Source organism: Vicugna pacos, chromosome X (genome assembly GCF_048564905.1).
Source record: "Vicugna pacos chromosome X, VicPac4, whole genome shotgun sequence".
Classification (NCBI taxonomy): Eukaryota; Metazoa; Chordata; class Mammalia; order Artiodactyla; family Camelidae; genus Vicugna; species Vicugna pacos.
Genome location: NC_133023.1, coordinates 15,956,139 through 15,980,087, shown reverse-complemented (window position 1 = coordinate 15,980,087; position 23,949 = coordinate 15,956,139). Strand labels below are relative to the sequence as shown.

The 23,949-nt window shown below is 32.7% G+C and overlaps 1 protein-coding gene across 1 annotated transcript in view; it reads right to left on the bottom strand.

The window, feature by feature from the left end:
* CNKSR2 (connector enhancer of kinase suppressor of Ras 2) overlaps positions 1 to 23,949 on the bottom strand; it is a 239,101-nt gene that overhangs the window by 81,310 nt on the left and 133,842 nt on the right. The window contains exons 10-11 of the mRNA XM_006212994.4: positions 18,095 to 18,228; positions 13,156 to 13,367 (exon numbers count right to left, since the gene is read on the bottom strand). Of these exons, the coding sequence (XP_006213056.1) occupies positions 13,156 to 13,367; positions 18,095 to 18,228 (346 nt within the window). The remainder of the gene's footprint in view (positions 1 to 13,155; positions 13,368 to 18,094; positions 18,229 to 23,949) is intronic.

Genomic DNA, 23,949 nt, shown 5'->3' with positions numbered 1-23,949 from the left:
TTCTGGAGTCAAATATATGTACATAAAAACCAACAAGAAACACTTCACACATAGAATGTGAAATAAGTAATTGTATTCATTATATTTCAGGTCATCTTCTCTAAGATTCCCATGGAACTAAGTCATTGAGGAATGTAATTAAGCCTTTGATATATCTAGTTACATCATTAACCATGGGAAAATATTTACAGATTTAAACACTGATTTTTTTATACAGTGATCTGTTTAAACAGAAGTATACTGTATATTACTGATACAAAATTGAGGACAATATATTGAAGTATACCAAAAAACTGAGATAAAGTCCTAACTAAAATTTACTTTTATAGGACATGAAGCTTTTGCTTTTACTAGTTATAAAACTATGAATTTTAGCAATGCAAATCAAAGTAAGTATTCTTAAACGTAAAGTGCATTATTTATTTAGTTACAACAAATAATGTTGCTTATAAACATTGCTTTTATAAATTTTTTATTATGCTAAGATATTGAAACAGATCTAATAAAATAGCTAAAGTAATAACACAGTGTAACATTCTTATATAAAAAGCAGTCTTTGGCAAACTGAAAAATAGACAATGGCTTAAATTATTTCTAACTCCAAAAATATAGATCTTTGATTGCAGCTTGGAAATGTTTGCCACTGCATGTGTATAGCTGCGTTTTAATTTCATAAGACAGCAAAGTTCAAATGGAAAAAGAACTTTATGGCTTGACGCTGTAGTGTTGTTGGTAAGAAAACGTTCTACAAGCATCATTGTTAGATTTTAATCAAATGTACACTATTATTAATAAATGTAAAGTATTTTTATGCTTGTATGACCTTTTAGGGCTTATTAAACACATCTGACTCATTCCTATGTAATTGTACAAAAAGTAATAATAAATCTGTGAGAAATAACCTGGAAAAATTTAAGGTATCTCTTTAGGTGGTAATGCTTGTATTTACTAATTCATAATGAAAGTTAATAATAGTCAAAAATATAGTAAAAACATGAAGATAAGGCCCATTTAAAATTTTTGCTGACTGCTTCCTCTTAGAGTAATTTTTATTCCTCTAGGGATAAAACATTTATTAATCATAGAGTTCATATAACATGCTATCACAAGCTTTGTGATATCTCTGTGCCAGAGTCTCATAGTTAAATTATTCTTGTGTTACTTGACTTTTCATATCTGCTGCACATCTGGAGCTTTCTAACTGGGGTCTCTATAGTGGCAGGAATTGTGCCCTGTGTTTCTTACTGTATTCTAATAAATGTGGAAGAGGTCCAAGATAAATACTTTTGGACTTTGAATTTTATTCTGAAATTAATGGCAAGTAGCTTTTTAAAAATGATGAACTATATTTAGCTGTAATTAAACACAAAGAGAATATGAAATTAAAGAATACTGACAATGATGGAGTGCCTTATAATGATTTAACAATCTGTTTTAATGTTAAATTGCTATGTTTTAATACTAGTGTACAGAACTGCTTGAAAATAAACCAACTTCTTCCTTACACAATAAAGCATTTTCAGTGCTATTACAAATGCTACAATGTTCTTTGGCAGAGGTAACTGCCTACTCTCTTGAGCTTCCTTAGCTATTTCTTAGTGTCTTTGGTATATATGATCCTTAATTATACTAAATTGTAGCTATCTGTTTATAGGCTTTTCCACTTTTTGGCAGGAACTAGGTCTTACATATCTTTGTTATGAAAGTTCCTGGCAAAGATTCTGACCCAGACCAAGTAGTCATTAAATTTCTTTTGAATGCTCGAATGAAAGGATGGTAGACATTAGGGATATCCCAAATTACTGGGTTGTTCACTGGATCCTACTCCCTCTTTCTTACTCAAGAGCATCTTTTGAGCAATCCTCCCTTACTTTCTCCTGTAGCAGCAATTTTTCCCTTTCTACCTAATGATTCCCATTAGCATAGAAATATACTGCAATTTCTTCAATCTTAAAAAAAAAAAAGAACCTCTCTTCACCCACCCAACTACACTTTATTTCTCTGAAATTCTTCACAGAGAAACTCCTAAAGTTTCATTTCTTTTCTCAGTCTCCAATTTCTCTCTTCCTTCTCTTTTTTTCCCTAGCTCTATTGAGGTATGACTGACAAAATAAAAATGTTATACATTAAGGCTGTACAACATGATTTTTAAGGTGTGCAATGTGACTTTAAATATATTTAATATAGATGTATATATATACACTTTGTGAAATGATTACCGCAATCAAGTTACCATATCCTTCACCTAGCATAGTTACCACCTGTGTGTGTGTCTGTGTGCGTGCATGTATGTGTAGTAAGAACACTTAAGATCTACTGTCTTTGCAAATTTCAAGTATATAATGGAAAACATACTGGAAGTTCCTCAAAAAATTAAAAATAGAACTTCTATAGGATTCAGCAACCCTACTTCTGGGTATACATCCAAAGGAAATGAAATCAGTATCTCAAAGAGGTATCTGTACTCCCATGTTCATTGCAGCATTATTCACAATAGCTAAGATCTGGAAAGAACCCAAGTGTCCATCAATAGATGAATAGATAAAGAAAATGTAGTATATGTATACAATGGACTATTACTCTGCCATTTGTGAAGACATGGATGAAACTAAAGGACATTATACTAAGTGAAATAAGCCACAGAAAGACAAATAATGTGGAATCTCCTCCTTTCTCCTGAACCTTCTCCAATTAAGCTCTTGCCCCCTCAACTCCACCAAAACTACTATTGTCAAGGTCACTAGTGCTTCCATGTTGCTAAATCCAATAGACAATTCTCAGAACCCTTGACTTTTCTGATCTATTTGCAACATTTGACACAGGGGATTACTCTCTTCTTGAAACACTTTCCTTACCTGGCACCCAGGATTCTGTCTTCCTGTGATTTTTGTCTCTTCTTCCTAAACTCACATGCATCCTTCAAAACTAAGTAAAAATGTCATTTCCTTAGGGATACTCCCCTTGACCTTATTTAGGTTGGGTTTCTCTGTATTGTTCTTATTTTCTCTTGCAATTTTTTTCCACAGCATGCCAGTTATAACCAAGTAAGTATTTATTAAATTATTTGCTTGAATTGTGTCCCCATTCTAGAATGTAAATTTCACAAGGGAACAGGAATCTCTGTTGTTTTTACCATGGTATCTCCAGCACTCAGCACAGTGCCTTAAACATAGTAACAACTCAATGTTTGTTGACTGATTACTTGTTAAAAAAGTTAACAGGGGGCCTTCCTCATATACCGGACTGAAAAGAGTCTAAACTATACTATCAGTTTCTATTTTCAAAGTTTCCTTCCGCTTCCTTCCTGTCAACTTTCCATTCCTCTCCCTCTTACGTTCCCCTCCCTTCCTCACTGCTCTCTCCCTGGCTTCCTTCTAAAGAACTTGATTGACCCCCTTTATGGTTCTAACAAATTGAGCCTTACAGAGCAGTTTGGTAATCAAGCCAAAACTAGAAGTCCTGCCTCCTGATTTCTTATCTAGAAATCTTCACATAATAAGATACCCGTGATGTCTATGGAAATATTACTGAATTGCTGCCTTTTCCAATTGTATGCCCCTAACCTTTTAAAAAAACTGTCACCAAATATTAAGCTTCAGGGTGATAAACAGCACCTGAGAAAGAATTTTTTCTATTACAGTTGCCAAAGAGTTGGAAAAAAAAAAGACTGCAGAGAAATTTCTCAATGTCTGACGTATCCGTTAAATGCTCACAAAAAAAACTTCCTCTAGAGTCTAAGGAGAAAAAATATATATACGTACACACACGTATACACATCTGTTCTGAATATTTTAGCCAACATTTTGATGAAAATGAGTGTAGTAGGAATGTTAAGCTATAAGCATGCCACATACACCCATCAGACTCCCCACATACCAGACAGAAAAATTACTTTTGGATGGTTGACTACATTTCTAGGAAAACATCCTGAGGTTATTTGAGGTAGAGAATCACACACTTATAGAGGAGTAAAACTCAATTAAATGGAAAGCCAGTAATTTTTTTAAGGATAAAGGCAACATATCTGGATCTAATAAAATAAGTAAGAATGGACACTTTGATTTCTAGGGTCATATTTTTAAAATTTCATTTCTGGATAAAAGAGTTTGGGAAAAAACTGGCTTGTAAACATTGCAATGTGATGATTATTTAAGTACTGGCTTTAATGCCTTATAATAGTATAAACCAAACACAAACCCAATGACTATTAACTTGAATCTTTTCAGTTGCATTAAGGAAGAACAAAAATAATTAAAATCTCATTTCAAAGAATAAGCTACATCTGCTTGTGAATTTTCCTATTGCTTCCTAAAAGTGATCTAGACTTTAAACGAGGAGTAACAAAAATTGTTGGAGAAAATTCTGAACTGCATCAAAAATTATAGGGAACTTTAAACATTAGATTCCAAGGCTAATTACATTTTGAACCAAATTACATTCTACTAAGAGAGCACATGTGCTATACACACTGGGGTTAAGAAAGACAGATTTTTTTTTTTCGGTTGAAATGTTGCCACTGTGCAAAGACAATTCTGCATTTAGAGAGGTGTGGGAGGATTGAGCAGGATTCAGATGGTTTAAATACTGTCTAAATCGCAAAAGAGTTCTGGGTTCTCCTCTGAAGGCTCTGGTGAGTAAAAAAAGAGCTATGCTAAAATGATTTTGCCTCTTCCTGTGCTCAGAAATATAGTTGTGGGAAAGAAAGATTACATGGGCATGTAAATATTACTTGGTTCAAAATATCCCATTTTCAAGTTAAGTAACTACAAATTGAAGCAATCTATTTTTTTTTAATCTTAGTAGAGTCTTCAAAATGTTATCAAAATGTGGAAGACAGTCACCCTTTCTCATGAAAAGCAAAAAGGACAATGATTAAGACCATCATTTGAAGACATTCACATGAAATAAACAAAATGACATCTTATAACTTTATAACTCCTTTCACAATATTTTTCTCCATGGGATCATATTAGTCAACGAAGCTAGCAAGAAAGGTAGAGATGAAAAACTTCACACACACCATAGTTAATTTCTTAGAATTTCACTGATAATCACTGCTAAAGTCAGCCTGTGAACATAGACTTTCAACTTCTATCTCAGTACTCTTTTCACTACAAATTGCCTCAGTGATGAATTCAAGACCATTGCATTACACAAAAATTCAATTAATTTTTCTTCAAAAATAATTCACAGACAAGTATGATTATTGCTTTTTTTGAAAGTATCTTCCCAGCCAGTTTGCAACTCTCGCAAAAAATTCTTAAAGGCTAGGTAAAGAACTAATGGATGATCAGAACATAAACTGTGGATGTAACTGTGTTTGTTGTCCATCCCTTAACAAAGATGGAAAATAAATTGATTTGACATGATGTGTTATTTATAAAGTAATGCTAGGTTGTCATATGTATACTTTTAAATGGCTGCCTATTGTTTTAATTATTTGCTCTAACTCTCCAGTCATTAAGGTAATCAGTGTATAATTTTTACTCATCTCTCTTAACAAGATTGGATATAACACTTGACATTTTCTAACCCCAGGGATCTATTTCCTCCGTGATTTCTGGCAAACTGTTTTGCAGTTACACCAGTAATTCTACAAGGAGCCTGGAGTATAGAACACCATGCAGTCTTCTTCTCAGTTAGCAGTTATTACTTCAGTTTGAACTTTTATCACAATTAAGATTTACACTAGAAAATGGCTTTCTTGTAAGATAAAAATGAAGATGACATTCAACAAGCTGTCTGCTAGGGCAGGCTTCAACTTAAGAATAGAAGCTTTTCCAAATGCTTATCTGTTAAGCCAGCTGTTTGTAACTTGAAACAAATTTTATCATTGGTATATGGGTTGTTAAAGTCTATTTCAACCTTTTCCAAAATACATTCCATCAAACATTAGTTCCATTGAGAGGTTAATAAGTATTTTGTGACCAAAACCAAAGAAGATGCAACGTACAAATATATTTGGGAAACAATAAGCTAACTCAAGTTCAACAAGATTTTCAAAGCCTTTAATATGCTAATCTATACTTATTAATCTCCAAGAGGGGGATAAAATATGCAGAGCTTCCCAATCTTATTTAACCACATAACCTCTTTCTTTTACAAAGATTCTCTTTCAGAACTAGTGATCTGAAAAACATATTTAGGAAAGTGCTGGATTACTTAAAGCCACACTGTGATTTGAAAACTAACATTAACCACTCTATTTAAATTTCACTTAGCTGCCATTTACTACAATTTTTCCCATAGGGGAAAATGTTTTCTGATTTCAACTAGGGACAGCGGGTTCCCTCCTGCTCCGGAGGATGTCATGATTAGGTTTTCTATTGTAGAGCAGGGTAGGTCATCCCAGATACTCACAACTTTATACTACTTCTGCCCAGAGAATATGCTAAGTGTGAATAAGTGCAGGTCTATCTTTCCAGAGCAGTAAGTTCCCAGATTCTTTGAATTAAAAAAAAAAGAGGCAATTGGCCTTATGTCATACAAGGGCTCTTTGATTTTGTAGTCATATATATCTGCTTCTGTATACAATATGTCTGCAACTGATTCTTCTTAATTTAGCTAGGGTTTCTCAGCAGCAGCATTCGTGACATTTTGGACTGAATCATTATTGTTGGGGGCTGTCCTATTCATTGTACGATGTTTAGTAGCATCCTGGGTCTCTACTCACTAGATATCAGTAGCACCTCCAACTCCATTTATGAAAACTACAATGTCCCCAGAAATTGTCAAATGTCCCCTAGGGGGCAATACTGACCCCAGTTAAGAATCATTGAGTTAAACTGTTCCTATTCTTGACTTTCCCATTTTGTCTTCAAGGGAAGCGCTATTTAAACTAGCTCATTTCTTTCTGTTAATTCATTCGAAGAGTTTTCTACCCCTCTAATCGTTGCATCAGCTTTGTTTATTTGGTTTGCTAATCCTTCCATTTTATCCACATATTAACATTTTGGAACTTTATTAAAAATTCCTTTTTCTTAAACTTACTGTTTTATCTATTACTTAGTTCTTTCAATTCTTTCCAGACGATCTTTTCTTGCCAGGTTTCATTTCTTTGAAAGTCTCCAACTATTTAATTTATTTCATGTATTATTTTCTCTATCCTTTTTTAAAGCACCTAATATTAAACTTTAAAAAGGCGTGGAGTTTAAATTGTTTTTAAAATTCTGATGCTGAAAAGGTTATAAAGAGGCCTCCTTCAGCCCAGCACATGAGCTAGTGATTTTAGTAATGGAATTTAAAAGAAGACTTGGATCAGGGCAGTTTCTAGTGTTAGGAGTTATCTAAATACTCCTCTTTCTACTTTTCAAAACCAAACCAAAAGAAACAAGCAAACTCTTATTTATATTTCTTTTAATTGCTATGATTTAAATGGCTGGTTATTGGGTAGGTAGAGGGACCAAAATGAAGGAATACTTCCAATCCTTTTGTTCTTTATTAAGTCCCTCCACACGAAAGGAGGAACTGTTAATTTGATTGATCAGCACTTGACCGTCTTTGGGACATCACTGTTTACGAGCAGCAGTAATTGATTATGCTATTTAGGCACCATTTATTGAGTACTTCCTATGAGGCAAGATCAGTGCTCAGCACTTGACATATATTATCTTATTTAATCCTCATAAAAACACTATGAGTAGTATTGCTATCCTATTTTACAGATAAGGAAACAAAAGCATGGTGAGGCTAAGACTCAAGTTCAAGGTCAATCCATTATTAAAGGCCAAAGCTAGGCACCAAATTCAGGTCTAGCTGACCTCAAAACTCATGCTCTGCTATTTCTATCAGTAAAATTATACAAACTAAGGAAGAGTGCCTTCCCTAGGTGATTACTCTAATTTTTACATTAGGAACAGACTATTTTCTATTTCTATGCCAAAATACTGCTGAACTACTTTTCCAACGGTTACATGGTCTCATATCACCGTTAGCTTGATATTCAAAATTATTTTGTGAAGCTAACCAACATGCTGTCTTCATGAAATGTACTAAATAAGTCCAAAGGAATAACAATTCCTATGAGTATAGTACATATCTCATAATTCTGCATTTTTGACTAACTTCTATTTCTATGGTTAGTTCTGCTTTGGAAGTGGTACATTTTACTTGAACACAGAAAATTCCTGTGGTTAGAATCCCATTTTCTTTTCTCTCTAGCATAGCTGATGAATGACAGCTGAACTTTTACCCGATACCGATAAGGAAGATAATTTATATTCAAAAATCACAGAAAAGAGAACAGGCTTGTATTTGGAAATAAAGAAATGTGAATACCTTTAAGAAATGTTTGAAATAATGCTGTTTATTATAATTCAACGCCCCAAAAGATAGAATGAAGTTGTAAGACAGAGAAAGGTGATGTTGAAATATGATGAGAGGCCCTGCAACCTACAGGCTATATCCTCACCTCACACTGATGAAACTTAGTTTATATTATCACTGCCCATAGGTCCTTCATCATGCTGCTGTGAGTCACTTCAACCCATTTGCTATTCATGTGGATAAAAGGGACATGGTATTTGGTTTTCTTTTGTCCCAACTACTCAAGTGGAAAATGTTCACGTATAATGTTACAGAAATTAATTTTTCTCAATGCACACTGTGTACAAATAACATTTATGAGGAGCACTTGTAAAATATCAGCCTTACATTCATTCATGTGCTTTTTGTCAGGTGCTGGATTTTCAATAAACCAGAAAAGGTCCAAATTCTGTCAAACCAATACTATTCTATAATATTATTGTAAAAAATATGTTTTCCTCCTATTCATATAAAATCTGACCACTCATGACTACAAAGGGACTCAGCCAACTGTGTCTACCTTTTAGCGGGTATCTACACATAGAAATGTGCTGTGATGAAAGAGCAAGGGGAAGGAGTCTGTGAACAGTGAAAAGGGAAAGCTGACGGGAAATATCATTCTGAAAAGTTGCCAAGCAACTGATCTCATCAAATCTGAACCTTTGCCTTTGAAGCATGAGCAAATGAGACCAAATAGTTAAAGTGATTTAATGCTATCCTTTCCCCCTGTTTTATTTTCACATTGAAGCTTTTTCCTCTGAACTTTCTGTTTATTCACTCTATCTTACTCTTCAAAGAATTTTAAATGGTTGATATTATTATTATTATTTACATGTTGAGATAGTTCAGCTCTTTTATTGTTTTTCTCAGCTTTATTGAGGTATAATTGACAAATAAAAGTTGTATATTTTAAGGCGTACAACATGATGATTTGACATTATACGTATACATTGTGAAATGAATAACCACAATCAAGATATTTATCACATCTATCATATCAAATAGTTATCCTTTTTTTATGTGGTGAAAACCCTTAAGATTTATTCTCTTAGCAACATTAATGTCTTTATATAATAATGACAACAGTGAATAGAGATATCTAGCACATATTGGGCACTTTCTAGGCAATTTACAGTGTGTTGTCATAAATTCTCAAAAAAGTCTATGAGGCAGATATTTATCAACTTCATTTAACAAATGAGAAAACTAAGGCCTAGAGTAACATTCCTAAGGTCACACTGGAGTAATGAGGTGGCAGACAGGACTACCAAGTATGGCTGATGATAAACCTAATGCTAGCAATCACCTATCTAGGTTGCCTTCCCTACTGTATCTGTGTTCTGAAAAATCACTCTTGTTTATCTTTTTAGGACAGTGAAACCTATCTTATGCTCTCTGATAAAGACATAACATTTTGTTGCTAACTTTACCCCTCAATTTAGCTATCTTCTCCTAAAGTGTGTCAGGGCCATGTCTATGTAAATGCATGTTTATTACAGTACCAGTAAATATAAAAAATATAAAAGAACATACAAAATCAGACCTAGTTCTGCTTGCCTGAAATCAAATGCTTGAATTTGGAAGGAGTAATGCAATTTTTAGAATTATTTTCCTACAATTTACCAAATTATTTTCATAATATTTAGTTAGCCAGAACTGGTAGATTCAACAAATATTCATGGGTACTTAATCCTAGCTTCACCACTTTCTAGTTGGGTAAATTATTTAACTCATCTGTAAAATAAGGATTCTATTAGTATCTACCTTACGGAGTTGTTGTGAGGATTAAATGGGTTAATGCCTTTTAAAAGCTTAGAAGAGTACATGGCATATATAAAAGGTCAACAGGTATCATTTACTTTCTTTCTAGATGGGCTTTCCACTCTCTATCCATATTATATTTGTCTCATAGCATAGGGCAAATAACCATTCTTTAATTCACTCTTAGCCACAAATAGTGGTTCCATGATATAAAATAAGATCCTTGATTAATCAATATATTTTAAAGCTCACAATTAGGATATTTTCAAGAATTTTTCTTTACATCTGTTTCTTTACCATTGTGTCTAATAACAGCTTCCCTAAATATTTTCGTCTTATATACCTAACTTTAAAATGAATGAAACCAAAAGCACACACTAAAAACTGTATCATGTTTTTCCTTTGCTTCTCAAAATCCTACCTAGACTCTTATAATCTTAATTCTAAATCTTTTTGACCAAACAGGTAATTTGGGAAGTTAATAGGTAGTAATGATAGCTAAGTTCACATACTTGAAGATAAGGGTATTTGCAACTAAGGACAGAGTTGAACACTGTAAGGCTAAAGGACTTACATACTGCATTTGAAGCAATCACACAAGTGCTAACAATTTAAATTACTATCATTTTCAGAAAATATCAAATGTGAACTTTTTTGTAACTTCAGTATTTTTTGCAATATACTTCAATAGGAGCAAGTATGTTCATTATTATTTTTAAATCCAAGAGAATGCTGTCACACTTGGGGTTCCATGTGATGGGACCATTTTATAGGTTAAATAAAGAAGTTGTTATCCATTCTTGCTTTCTAAGGTTTGAAGTTATTCGTATTGGGGCCTTTAGGGAGACTTGGAGATTTAACTTAACGCTTAGATTTTAGATGAAGGTTTGAGAAGGTGCCAGGTATTTGGTGGGGATAACTAGCATTTAGAAATCCCAGTTGATGAGTATTCATCATTTAAAACTCAGCATAAACTCAGCATTGATGTGACTTCCCAAGAAGACTCTGGAGCCTCAGCTCCTGGGCTACTGGAGCACTTTGTTCACACCATCCTACTTATCTAAAGTGGCTGCACTGCATCTCTTTGTTTTTTCCCTCTGGGGTATGACTGCATTCCACAGAGGATTTACATTTTATTCATCTTTACATCTTCAGTGCCTGGCTGACTTTATGTACACAACAAATAGTAGCTGAATGAGGTTAACAAATGAATTAATCTTTGGGAAAATTATGGCCACAGATTCATGTATGTGACAGGTAGGTTTTACTACTTAAGATCTGATTTAAAAAAGGTAAATATATTTAACTGCTAGTTACCTGGAACAACTTTCAAGGTGTGCTAGGAAATCTACACTGAAGTATCTATAAGTATCTCTATCGAAGGCTCAAACTATATTTCAAGTACAAAAGTTAAAAAAAAAAACCTTCAGGATCAAAAGTAAAGTACTTTTTAAACTTCCTTGGCTTTCTTTTAAACATATATATACATATATATATTTCTTTTCTCCTAACTTGTTTTATAAAAATATATCAAGTATCTATAGGATATCTAAATTCTCTAAAATTTAAATAGTAATCTATCTTATTGGAAGAGATATGATTTGTGGAACATGACAGCACTACGTGCTTCAAACTGTAGTCTGAAGGAACTAACAATTCATAGACATTTAACTAAGACCCTATAAGCTATTTTTATAAAGTTATTAATAATCAACTTCATCTGATGATTATAATTTCCCCTTAAATTAAACATTCTTATTTACTTCAACACAAGTAGAAAATAGCCAGAAAATCCTGGGACATAAAAAAGAAGAGTTGATATACATTACTGCCTATCCAACAATAGGTAGTCAATAAGTGCTTGTAGAAGGAGTGAACAAAAATAAAAACCTTGTGTGATGGAGCAGAGGCAGAGATAACAAAGATGGCAGGCCTCCATACTGCAGAGGTTTACAATGTAATAGCGGAGAAAAGCAAAGGTGCAAATGCCTTCACTTATGACAGTTCAACATAAGCGCCACCAGAGTAGTACAACAGTTGAGCTATGCTAAAAAATATCATTACTTATGATAAAACAGCACATGTACAGAGAATGACACAAAACAAGACATGTATGGTTCCTATTCTTTAGGGTCATTTTGGTCAAAACTTTTCATACATAACTATTACCAAAGAGCTGTGGGGAAATAAGGCATGGGTAATAAGGTACATGATGACCAATCTTTTGGGACCACAGGAGGGAGGCACATGACCACGGTGGACAAGTAAGGGAGGCAGGCGGAAAGAGAAAGCTAAAAAACAACTTTCCTTCTGCTCAGCTCCCACTGAATGAGTCTGGACTAATCAGCAAGGATCCTGTCCCTCCCCACAAACTGAAAAGGAATAAGCACAGAATTCCAATTAAATCCATGCACTCTTGCAATAGGTCCATAGGTTTTACTACTTTAGGCAACTGTATCTGCAAATCTTTCGGCTACACTATGTCAATTTAAAGTATTTGTGACTGGGTTACTTTCTTGGTCATGCATGGAAAAACAGGAGTTAAAGATAAAAAATTCTGTGACACGGTAGCTCTAGGCCCATCTTTGCTTTAGATATAGTATGTCCTTCCTATTTAAAATCCACTCAAATTTTGCAGCTTCTTACAAAAAATAAAAATTGAGATGAGATTTTCCTTCGAAAAATCCATCTAAATATTTTTAATACATTAGATATAAGGAAATTTTATTTTAAATAAGTCATATCAACAGTAAGTATTCACTAAAAAAACTGGGGGAACCCCTTGAACTATTCCAATTTGGCAACACCTGATACACAAAATTACATGTGATTCAAAAAGGTTTTGAAAAATCATTAATGAGCTAAAATGTTACCTACTATTCTTGCTTATCTTGGGAAAAGTTAGAATAATTTTTAATGATATGCCTCATATTGTTGAGATTCCACTTGGAAGCACATGACAGACACAGATAGATTATAAAGATTCAAAAGCTATCAAGTAATTTCCACAACCCAAAAGTCTAGGAAAAGAAGTTAAGATTCCCATGCCAGACATATGTTCTTATATCAACATGAGAGAAGAACTCTTACCATAAGTTGGGGTGCTTTCTCGTCTTCCTTGACTACTTGATCTTCCCTTTTCATATTCATAGCAATATAAGACAGCATCTTCTTCAACAATATTAAACCTCTTTCGATATTCCTGATCCAGAAATGAATTTGGAGATTCAGATCCTTTATGTACTGGCTTGCCCACCATATGTCCTCTGAGGTCTTCACAAGGAAGGTTTCCTTTTTCATCTCTAAAGAAAGGGTAAAGGAGAAGGATGTAGGAAAGTGTGAGGGTGGTAAAATGGCAGAGAGGGTCTCAAACAGTAATAATATCCTTCCCATATAAGATATTTTCTGATATTTCCAAACTTGGAGGTTTATAGAGCAATTTTTAATTTTTCCTATTTTTCCAGAAAAAATGCAAAGGCTCAAAGAGGTTAAATGACTTGTCTAAAGGTTACACAGCTAGACATGGGCTGTGGATCTTCTAAATTGTGCTCTAGTCCATTTTCACCATACTATGTCATATAAAAGAAATCATCTCAGCATGTTAATTGCTTTTAGTACTCAAGACAATAGGCATAATGTTAACAATGCTAATGACATACCATTCTTCTGCCAGTTTACCTAATTCATTCACAACAATATCTGCACTGCTTAAAAACAAAGATGTGTTTAAGAACTACCACCTCTGTGAAGGTAATGTGAGCTTAAGAACCAAATCAGCACTATACAAACTGATATTGTAAGAATTTCTAACAGCTTGTTATTAATTTAAAATACACCTTAATGAAAATAATTACTCTCAGTATCTAAACTTTACGTATCTTATTTAATAGTAAAAAAGATACATTCATGGAGCTCATTCTAAATGGAAGTATCAAAATTTCATTATACATCAGCAACACTTCCTGTGGAGAGGGTGGAGAAACCTAATCATATACAGAGTTTAAGAATGAGATTTAAGGTGATGGCAAATTAATTTTTTTCTTCTGAAGGATTCTGAGGAGAAAAATCTAGTAATTTATGGGATCCCTAAAACTGTTACTCCCACATAGGATTACTCACACAACCCAGGGGATTGGGCCCATAAGAGTGGAATTTTGGTAGAAATATTCCACTTAGGATTGGTTAAGATCAACCTTGTTTATTTTACAATAATTTCACTGACTGGCTATGAAATTTCTGTTAGAAAAGCTCATGTTCTAGAACATGACTATGAATGTAAATGCAACATTTCTTGTGTATCATTAACTTTATTTCTTCCTAGTTCTTAAATCCAGTTCTATACTAAACAGTGCCATGAATGCTATCAAACCAGATATAATTTAATTTTATGACAAGTGCCAAGACTGAATTCTTAAATCCACAGAATAAACTGATTATAGCAAGAGGGATGAAAATAACATTTTTAATTGACGTATTGAGTCTTTTCAGATGGAGATGAGCTTATAAAACTAATGTTAATTCTAGCTTCAGCTCAGCAAAAATACTATATTTTTATACTATAGTATACTACACTTCTGTACTGGTACGCAAATGTCTAGATTGGGCTTGTACAAATGAAGAGAACTTTATTCTTATTATTTGAATTATGTCAAAAGCAGTAAAAAACATTCTCTGGACTGAATCAGCAAGCTGTCTTATGTACTTAACTAATTACAAAGTGAGGCTGCCATTTACACTGCCATTCACTCTTATTTTTTTTAAATAAAACTACGGCTTATTACCAAGTTGTAACTATAAAAGTTAGTTCTTCAGCAACACAAAGAAAATGATACAAAATCCAGGCAGAACTTTATTTTTGGCTAGCTAAAAACTTTTCCTGAACAAATTGCCTAGTACTTGTTACTGTTAGTCCTCTAGCAAAAAGAAATTGACACTGCAACTAACTTGGAAACAGCCCTAATGAACTTGAGGTATTGGAGTAAAGTTATGCCTATGTATAAACAGGCAGACATTTCTATCAGGGCTGTGACATAAATGTTAATGCAGCTGAGATCAGAGGGTGATTCAGCCCTAGTTAATTCACCATGCTTTATTTATATGTATACACCCCGTGGCAGAAAATGGGAAGGGCTGGCATTGCTTACTATAATGATATGAAAGCAGGGCCTTACATCAATGAGGAAGATTTATTAGACATGTCTATATGGAATACATTAAATAAAGTTGGACTAAGAAAAGTACAAACCAAAAACAAACTTTGCATTAGAATGAACTGATACATGTGTTATATATGTAAGTGTGTGCACATTTGTGTCTGTGCCTGTATGTACATGTACTCACATCATGAGCCCCTGAATAACTCAACGTATTAATTTATTCGGCTGTAAAACTTTTTAAAAACCTTTCTTAATGTTGTACATCTATACATGTATATAATAAACCTATGCTTTTGCTCTAAAAAGGATTTAAGGGAACAGATGAGAAGTTAGAGCACTGCTTTAGTGAACTTTCTTTATACTTAATGGCTCATAGTAAAATTAATAAGAGAAATTAGTGTACTTAAACTTCACAGTTGTGCAAAGACCTACAAATTATTGATTTTCATGACAGAAAAAGAAATTTGGTTAAGTAAAAAAAATTCACTGTATATTGATAATGAAATTGCCTATAGTAAGACATACAGTAAAAAACTGACCAAATTTTACTCACTTCACACACATGACTGTTTTCTCTTTTAGAGAAAAAGTCAATTTTTTTTGTTTTGGGGTTTTTAAAATTTTTTTGGGGGGGGCAATTATACCCTCCCCCTGAAAAAATCACTTTCACAATCACATTTTTTTTTCTGGAATAAATGTGTTAAAAGAATTATAATCACATGAAAAGACTTCTACCTAATTTGACTAGTCCTACCGTTTTTAAGATGAGAAAATTTTTCTTACTTACAATTTAAATTATCACTAAAATGCTGTCTACATAAAAAAATTAATATAGGAAAAAAGAAATGTTCAGATGAGTTAAATTAGGTGAACCACATTCATCCACAAAATGAGAAAATGGGTAAAAAAGTGCCATGACTGTATCTATAAAAGAATGACATATGTAAAAATTTTTATGACTATAATTTTAAGTCAAACCAGAAAATGCAGGTAATTCACACAAGGCTATTCTACAAAGGGACTTTGATGCATGTATTGGTCTAACTATGCTGTATCAAACAATTCTGTGACTGGGTAACTAATAATGTGATTTTAAAATATGCTCTTAAATTACACACTAGACTAAGAATCACTAAGAACTAAAATGAGAGATAATATACTCTGATTATGAATTTTACTGACAAGTATGGAGCTTTCAAGCAATACTAATAAAACAAGTACGACTATGTTGATACTTCAACCTCTTACATTCTCCTATATTTTTAAATAGCAAGTTTAAGCTTTGTACTGACTTCATTATATTGCTGTAATCATATCTGCAGCACACTCAGAGGACAGAACTGGGTCCTTTTACTCCTGTCTTCTGAAGTGCATTTTAAATACTTTTTGTCACGGAAACACTTTCTTTATTACAAATTCCTCCCTACCCAAGAGACAAAGAAAGGACATTAAAAAACTGCAGAGATTTGCTGAAAATAATTTTCTGATGTTTGTCTGTATATGGAGCCCTCTGAAGAATAAGGCCTATTTAAATGATCATTTGCACTGAAATAAAAATCTTTCCAATTAAAATGAAAACAAACCAAAAATGAGTCATTTCCTACTTGAAACACACATGCCTTTATTGCTCTTCATGCAATAAAACACTCTCCTTCATCATTCAGAAAGTCTGACACTACCTCAAAAAAATTAAAATGCAACTTGTATTTGACTAAGATTTTTGGATAGATTTGTACATCTGATTATAAACTAACATAAGACTGAAATTATATATTAGAAAGATCTGTGAAATGCCAGCTTAGTAAATTATATCTTCTCACAAACCATGTTCTCACAACTACATTCAATTCTCAAAAACAAGAACTAAAATGTTGACAATATTGACTAGTTTTTTTTTACTGGATGACAACATAGTGTTTGCACACATGCCTGTTGTCACGCAGCATTGAGATCGTAAAATGTCAGAACGATCATATCCAACAGAACGAAACATCAGATGTACTGAAGTAAATAATAAAAATTAATTAAGGAATTTTGGTTGTCTTATTTAATGAAGAAATTTAATGTTACTTATAGCTTGAAAACAAGAGATGCTAAATTATTGTTTTTGAATGACTGCACAACCAATTTAAAATGTGAATCAAATACTTTGTGATTGGTATTAATTATCTCCATTTAGTGCTGGCCCTTTTCCATAATTTTTGTATTCCACAAGGCTGGAAATCAGAATGCTTTTGGACAGAATGCGTGACGGCAAAGTTATATTCTTCCACCTGCCAGGAATTTCAAATAGGAGTTTGGAATGTAAAGTGGAGATACAGCCTCCAAAAATCTGAAAATAGACTTTAAAGGTAACTCATGCTCTTGCAAACTCTCTCTACTTTCTGAAAGAAATATTAATGAACAAATCAAGTATAAATTGTAGATACAGAGGTAGTAGGGGGAAAAAACACTCCCTCATCATCATTCAAGAAAAAATATACCTCCCTCATTGCATACATTTAAGAAGGCATAAAAGTTATCCATAAGTTTCTCTTTTAGAAAAAAAGTATGAATGCTTCAAAGGAACCTGAGATTTTCTGGGGCTTCTTAGATAAAGAGCCTGACTTATTTTTTACTTACTAAAATAATCCTAGTTGCTATTTTATATTAGTTTCATATTATTTCCTATTATATGAGATAATGCTTATAGGCTATTTACTGTATATTGTGTTTAATACAAATTAGTTACTGCTATTGTTATTAACTAGAGTGCAGTCTGTATCATACAATAATTTTCCAGAATGTGTTCAAAATTCTTAACTGAGAAAGTATTCCAGGTGTTCCTTGAGGATTTACTTCACAGTTTACAAGCAGTTAGGTTAGTTGTATACCTGGGAATATAGGGTTCTGCAGGAGGAGGGGGAATGTAGAGATCCTGGAGGGCAGAGCTGTCCCTTTTGGTGGGCGTACTGATGGTGCTGGAAGGCGTGGCAACGCTGCTTGTGGGACTTCTAGGTATAAGAGGCTGGTTAAAATGAAAAAGAAAATACATACACACACAAACAACACACAAAACAACAACAACAACAATGACACATAGTTATCATTTTAAAATGATCTATTTCTGCAAAGTTTTTGAACTTGGCTGAAATCAAGAAGCATGTTATTTAGCACATGAATAGTCCTTTGAATTTCCAAAAACAAATAATTTATTACTTTAGAGGTATTCACTTAGTTCCTAACTCACCTTATTGTACAGCATAACCACGTAACTATTTGTAAGGTAATAGTACCATGTAGTGTTTCGTAATGGGAAGATTTATCTCACAGTCAGAAACTCTTTTACATTAAATTTGCTTTGTTAGAATCCTACCTTTGAAAGAAAGATAATAAAGAGTAACTTTCAGAAGAATTAGTTCACTCACATCCTGATTGATACACAAGAAAGATACTTCAGATCTTTTCCCAAAAAAGATATACCATACTCCTAAGTTAGTAGAATGTCAAAGATTCTCAGAAAAGGTTACAAAAATGGAGTATGAAAAGTTAATATGAGAGAGTATTTTCTAGGAAAGTGTACTTTCTGTGTAAATGTAAACACAACTGTCTTCTCAAAGTCATTTTATGGTACATCTTCAAAAGTATGGTGATTAGTGTGACATAATCATTTCACTTTCCATAGGCATATTACACATATATCATTCTTTAAAATAATCTTCAGTTGCATACCTATAGATCTCATTTTCATGCCTGCATTTAAGAATTAAATAAGTTTTTAAAAAAATTAAGATACTCTATATACTGAATTAAGCAATACATCAGGATGCATTAATTTAAGAGCATTCCCAATCCTAAGCTTCACAGCATTTGGAAATGATACTGTGGTTTGAGAAATTATTCTAAAGTGAAATTAAAATTCACAAATTTTCACGTTTATCTTACAGATCTTACCGATTAGCTACATATACAATAACATAATAAAAACAAGAATTTCAATGCAATCGCAAACACAAAAATAATGATCACAGAATGAAACTGTTATCTTCACATGACAAGATGTTGCCATTTTAGCCAGTATGAAAACACCTTTGGCATATCTATATAGATCCACAGTTCTATTATTTTAACACGTATGCTGGGCACTCAAAATATGGCATAGTACAACTATTTTATATTATGACAATACTTTTGTACAGATAAACAAAATTTGCTCAAAAAGCCAAGCATAAATACAATGTACAATGTAGGTCACTGGGGCAGGCTACATAATTTATGACTCAGTTCACGGTTTTAGACCTTCCTTTTTACACAGCTCACCTTAATAGCTTGAAATCACACATCCTGCCAAAATGACGGTTAACTTTTAATCTATGTGAAATAGAAATTAAAGAGAGAGAGAAGGGAAAAATAATTGATAATTTATTTTGGGACTCTATAATATTCTATTTCATATGATGTAAAAAAAAAACAAAGTTTACATGTTGAGGAATTTTGATTTATTTTAAACACACACAGTAAACACTATTATGTTTATGCTGATTTTGGTGTAGTGTCCAATCAAACTATGCGTTTCTTTTAGAAACAAAAATCCTGGCAATGGGAAATACTGAGATTAATAGGTAATCAGGAGTTACCTGCACAGATGAACACCACGAAACCTGAGGAAATAAAGAATTATATTCTAAGGATGTATTACGTGCCTCTACAACAGATCTTTGAGTAATAGATTCTTGAGATCAAGTGTTTAGACCCTGTGATGTGACTCTGCTTATAACCGTTTTCTCTCTTTCAGGACATTTTGGTGTTAAATACACATGATACTGAACAGTAAGTCTGACGAAAATTTCATCATTATAGAAATGTAAAGAAAACATTCATTACACAGTACATTATATTCCAAAACTTTCTATAACAGATGCACTGTGAGGGAAAAACTTATATTCAGTATGTTTTTTAAATGCTCTAATATTACTCTTATTTTAAACTAACCTAATACTACAAGTAAACTTAAAAAATGAGCATTAAAAAATAATCAGCTTAAAATTTTATTCTCTTTCCTCTTTTTTAGGGTCACTGCTACTGTTTTGAAGACTTCTTTCCTTTTTATTTTACCATCTATAGAACTAAAGATAATTTTTCTTGGTATGTACCTCTCCCTGCCCTCCCCAAAGAGGAAGGAAGAAAAAAAAAAAGGAGAAGTAGTAGTCAATGGTTACCAGAATATTTTAAGTACCTCTGAAGTGTGAGGTAAGGACCAACAAAATATTTTATTCTATTACTACGATTGTCTATTTAGCATACTTGTGCTTTTCCCCTTTCAGGAAATTTAAATATTAGCCACGTCAATGTCCTTCAAATTGCTAACTTCTCTAGGTTTCTGTTTTCAGCAAGGAGTTGCTATTAAGGTCCTCAGTTAACATTAATAGCTAAATTGGCAAAAACATAGAAGAGTAAGACTCTTAGATATACTTAAATAGATAACAGGTTTGATTGTCCCAGCTGGTTCAATTAATTGAAGTGGCTGGAAAAAACAACTTGCTCTTTCAGAGAAAAGAGAAACTAGTCAATTCTCTTGTTTAACTCCACTGGCTAGTTGTTTTATTCATATAAAACATTTCAATTGTTTTATCGTGTAGATATCACCCAGTTAATTAGTATGCCTTGTACCAAGTAAAACACATGGTAAATATTAAATATATTCAGTATATTTTTGTCTACCAATAGTACTATTTTTGTCAAGCTAATCCAAGCTAAAAAGTAGAGATTATTCTTGAGAATCTCATTTACAAAAAGACATTAAGCAATGGAAAAATAAAGTATGGTAAAATAGAAGCTTCATGGGAAAATGGAAATACCTACTTAACCCAAAAGGAAGTCTCTGTGATAGTTTAAAATTAAAATCTCTTAAAAATGTTCCAACTTTGGACAAGAATTGAAAGGGTACAAAATTAAATGACTAAAAGAATGAAAAAGGCATTAAAGAACATTAGAAAGGTAGGTAAAATGTGACTAAATCAAGCACAGAATAAATGATGCTATTAGGTGAAATTATCAGTGAGAAATTTCTAGTTGTAACAAGTGACATTAAAATTACACCTACTACCAATAACCATTTAAGTATGTGAAAATACAAAAGATGTAACAAATACAGCTTCCCTCAAATCAAAAAGGGAGTTCTCTCAGCATTTAATCCAAAATTTAATAGACATATTCCTTCCTTTCAGAAAAAATACCTAAAGATGTGAGTATAATAATACAGAAGGATAGTTTCTCCTAACTTGGCAACATTTACCTTTAATTACTTATCCATAATATAGTATAAGAAAAGTAGTTACCATTGTACTGTAAAGAATTTCCAATTTAAGGAAAAAGAGTAGAAATAAAGGGCAATATTTTTAAATTTTACCATCTGGTCATTTTGATTCTTTTTCTTATACTGGTAAGATCTGCATTGGAAGACAATTAAGAACTATCATCACTTATGGATAACATATAAGGGTGTTTTAAGACTGCATCTTGTTACTCAAGTAAGCATGAAGCTTCAGTCTAACTTGATCCATGAAGATATGCAATCAAGTATGACATGGATTCATTTTGGCTTCTATTCAAATGGGTCTATTTCCTGGAAGGCCCTTTTCATAAAGTTTATTTTTCATATTTAAATGGTCCTACTGACATAAAGCTTTCCTTCTACAAATTCAGCGAGGCTCCAACAGGGAAACATATTTTGCATATATCTTATTACTCTTCTAAAAAAGTCTATGATAGATTTTGGGGGGCACTGGCATGAATCTCTTAAAATATCCAATTCTTAAATAAAATTATCATATGCATCTCTTCAAATATACATTTATAACCTTAGGTCAATTAATGATAACTTACTACTGTCAACAGGACTCAGAAATCTATTAGGTAAAACGTACACATACATTTTTAATTGTCAATTTGAACTATATAAATACCTTCAAATTGTATCCCACAATACGGTACGGCACAAATTTTCCTGAATCACGAGTGATGACTTTAGTAAGAATATCCTACTCATCCAGTTTAAACATCATTGGAAAACTGTGATTATTGTAAAATAAATTTTTCAGCTTTTGTAAGGGATTACTGAAATCTCACTATAAATACTCTGATGGCCCGGGTCTTTTCCTTGTGTCCCCAATTTTAACGTATCTCAGGTAAATGAGCGCATCTGGAAGGTACCTATGTTTTACCTACAGTAAAATCCTATGGTCTTAAAGTCTATGAGAAAAGAACACTTATACTTAAGAAACTACATTTGATGTTAAAGGTTTTACTTGAAACATTTTACATTTCAACAACTCTTGGTAAGCATATCTTAAGTTGCTCCTCTGGTAAGTGACCCAGCTTTCATAGAGCTATATAAAGTCTTGAGTGAAGCCAATAACATAAACACAGCCTCAATGTTAAAGATTTAAACAGTGTATTACACATTAGGTAGTTATCTCTAAAATTCACTAATGGAAAGATCACAAAGAGTTTGCTTTGCCTTCCAGGGGGAAAATACTCATTGAAATATGAACGATTACATCAAGTATAAAACCTGGCCATTTATTTTATTCACGCTTGTGCTTACAGACTCAAGTGGATCACAATACCCCATTATTTTAGCATAGAACATTCACACAAGTCCTTACTCAGTTCAAACACATTTTTATTATAATTCTCAATACAAGTACCAGAATATTGTTTTACGTTAGCAACTCTGAACTATCTAAACAAATGCTCCAGAGAAAATGTATTCTGGATTTTGGGAGGCAAGACGTTGCATACAATCTTGTAAGTCTCTCAATCATATAAACAATGTTAGATCTAACTTGAAAAAATGTTGGGTGTAATTTTTCCTGGGTAAGCTTCTCTTAAGTAGAAAATTATTTGAAAAGAACCTAAGCAAGAAAAACACATGTATTCAAAATACTCCCCCTCTTAGTTCTTTCACAGCTTTTTCTAGAATCCAAATTTATAAATACAAAAGATTTGAGTCTTCTTTTTAAAGCATGTAATCTTCCCTTTCCTATCAGACTACAAAGAAAAAAAACATTTTTTTCCGACCACAGATTTGATCAGAAAACTGTATCTATATAGGTTAAAAATAGATGTACGTGCATAAAAATATGTATGCAGTTACACAATATACAACTAATACAGACTTTATAGAGCTGGATTACAAAATGGCTTTTTTGACTTAATCATCAATATTTGTGCATTGTACTGAGACTACCACTAGTATATTTATTCTTATGATGTCCAGTCTTATTGGCATAGTTAAACTGCAACATTAAAACTGGACTTCCAATTTTTTCAATTCATAGTAAACATCATTTTTAGGATATTAACTAAAGAATAGGAAGCTAAAGAATAAACTACAAAATAATTTAACATTTTGAAAGCATTTGGCTGAAAAACACAAATGTGATTTAGATCCTTTAATTAATTTGCTTAAACTTTGGTGAACAAAAATTTGATGTGACAACTGCTTGCAGCTATTTACTAATTTGAGCATGTAAAACATATAATTGTTTCTGTCTCCCAGTCAGCATGATTACATTTTTAGGTAAAACTTATTTTCTTCTGTAGTGTCATATCTAATATTAGTTATCTTCCTCTACAAAACATGCTTTCAAAACAAAGCTCTCAGAGACATAGAAACTTTGCTACTAATGGTTTTTTTCAGTCATCCCAACCCATAACTTTCATATTAAATAAATTTTATTATTGC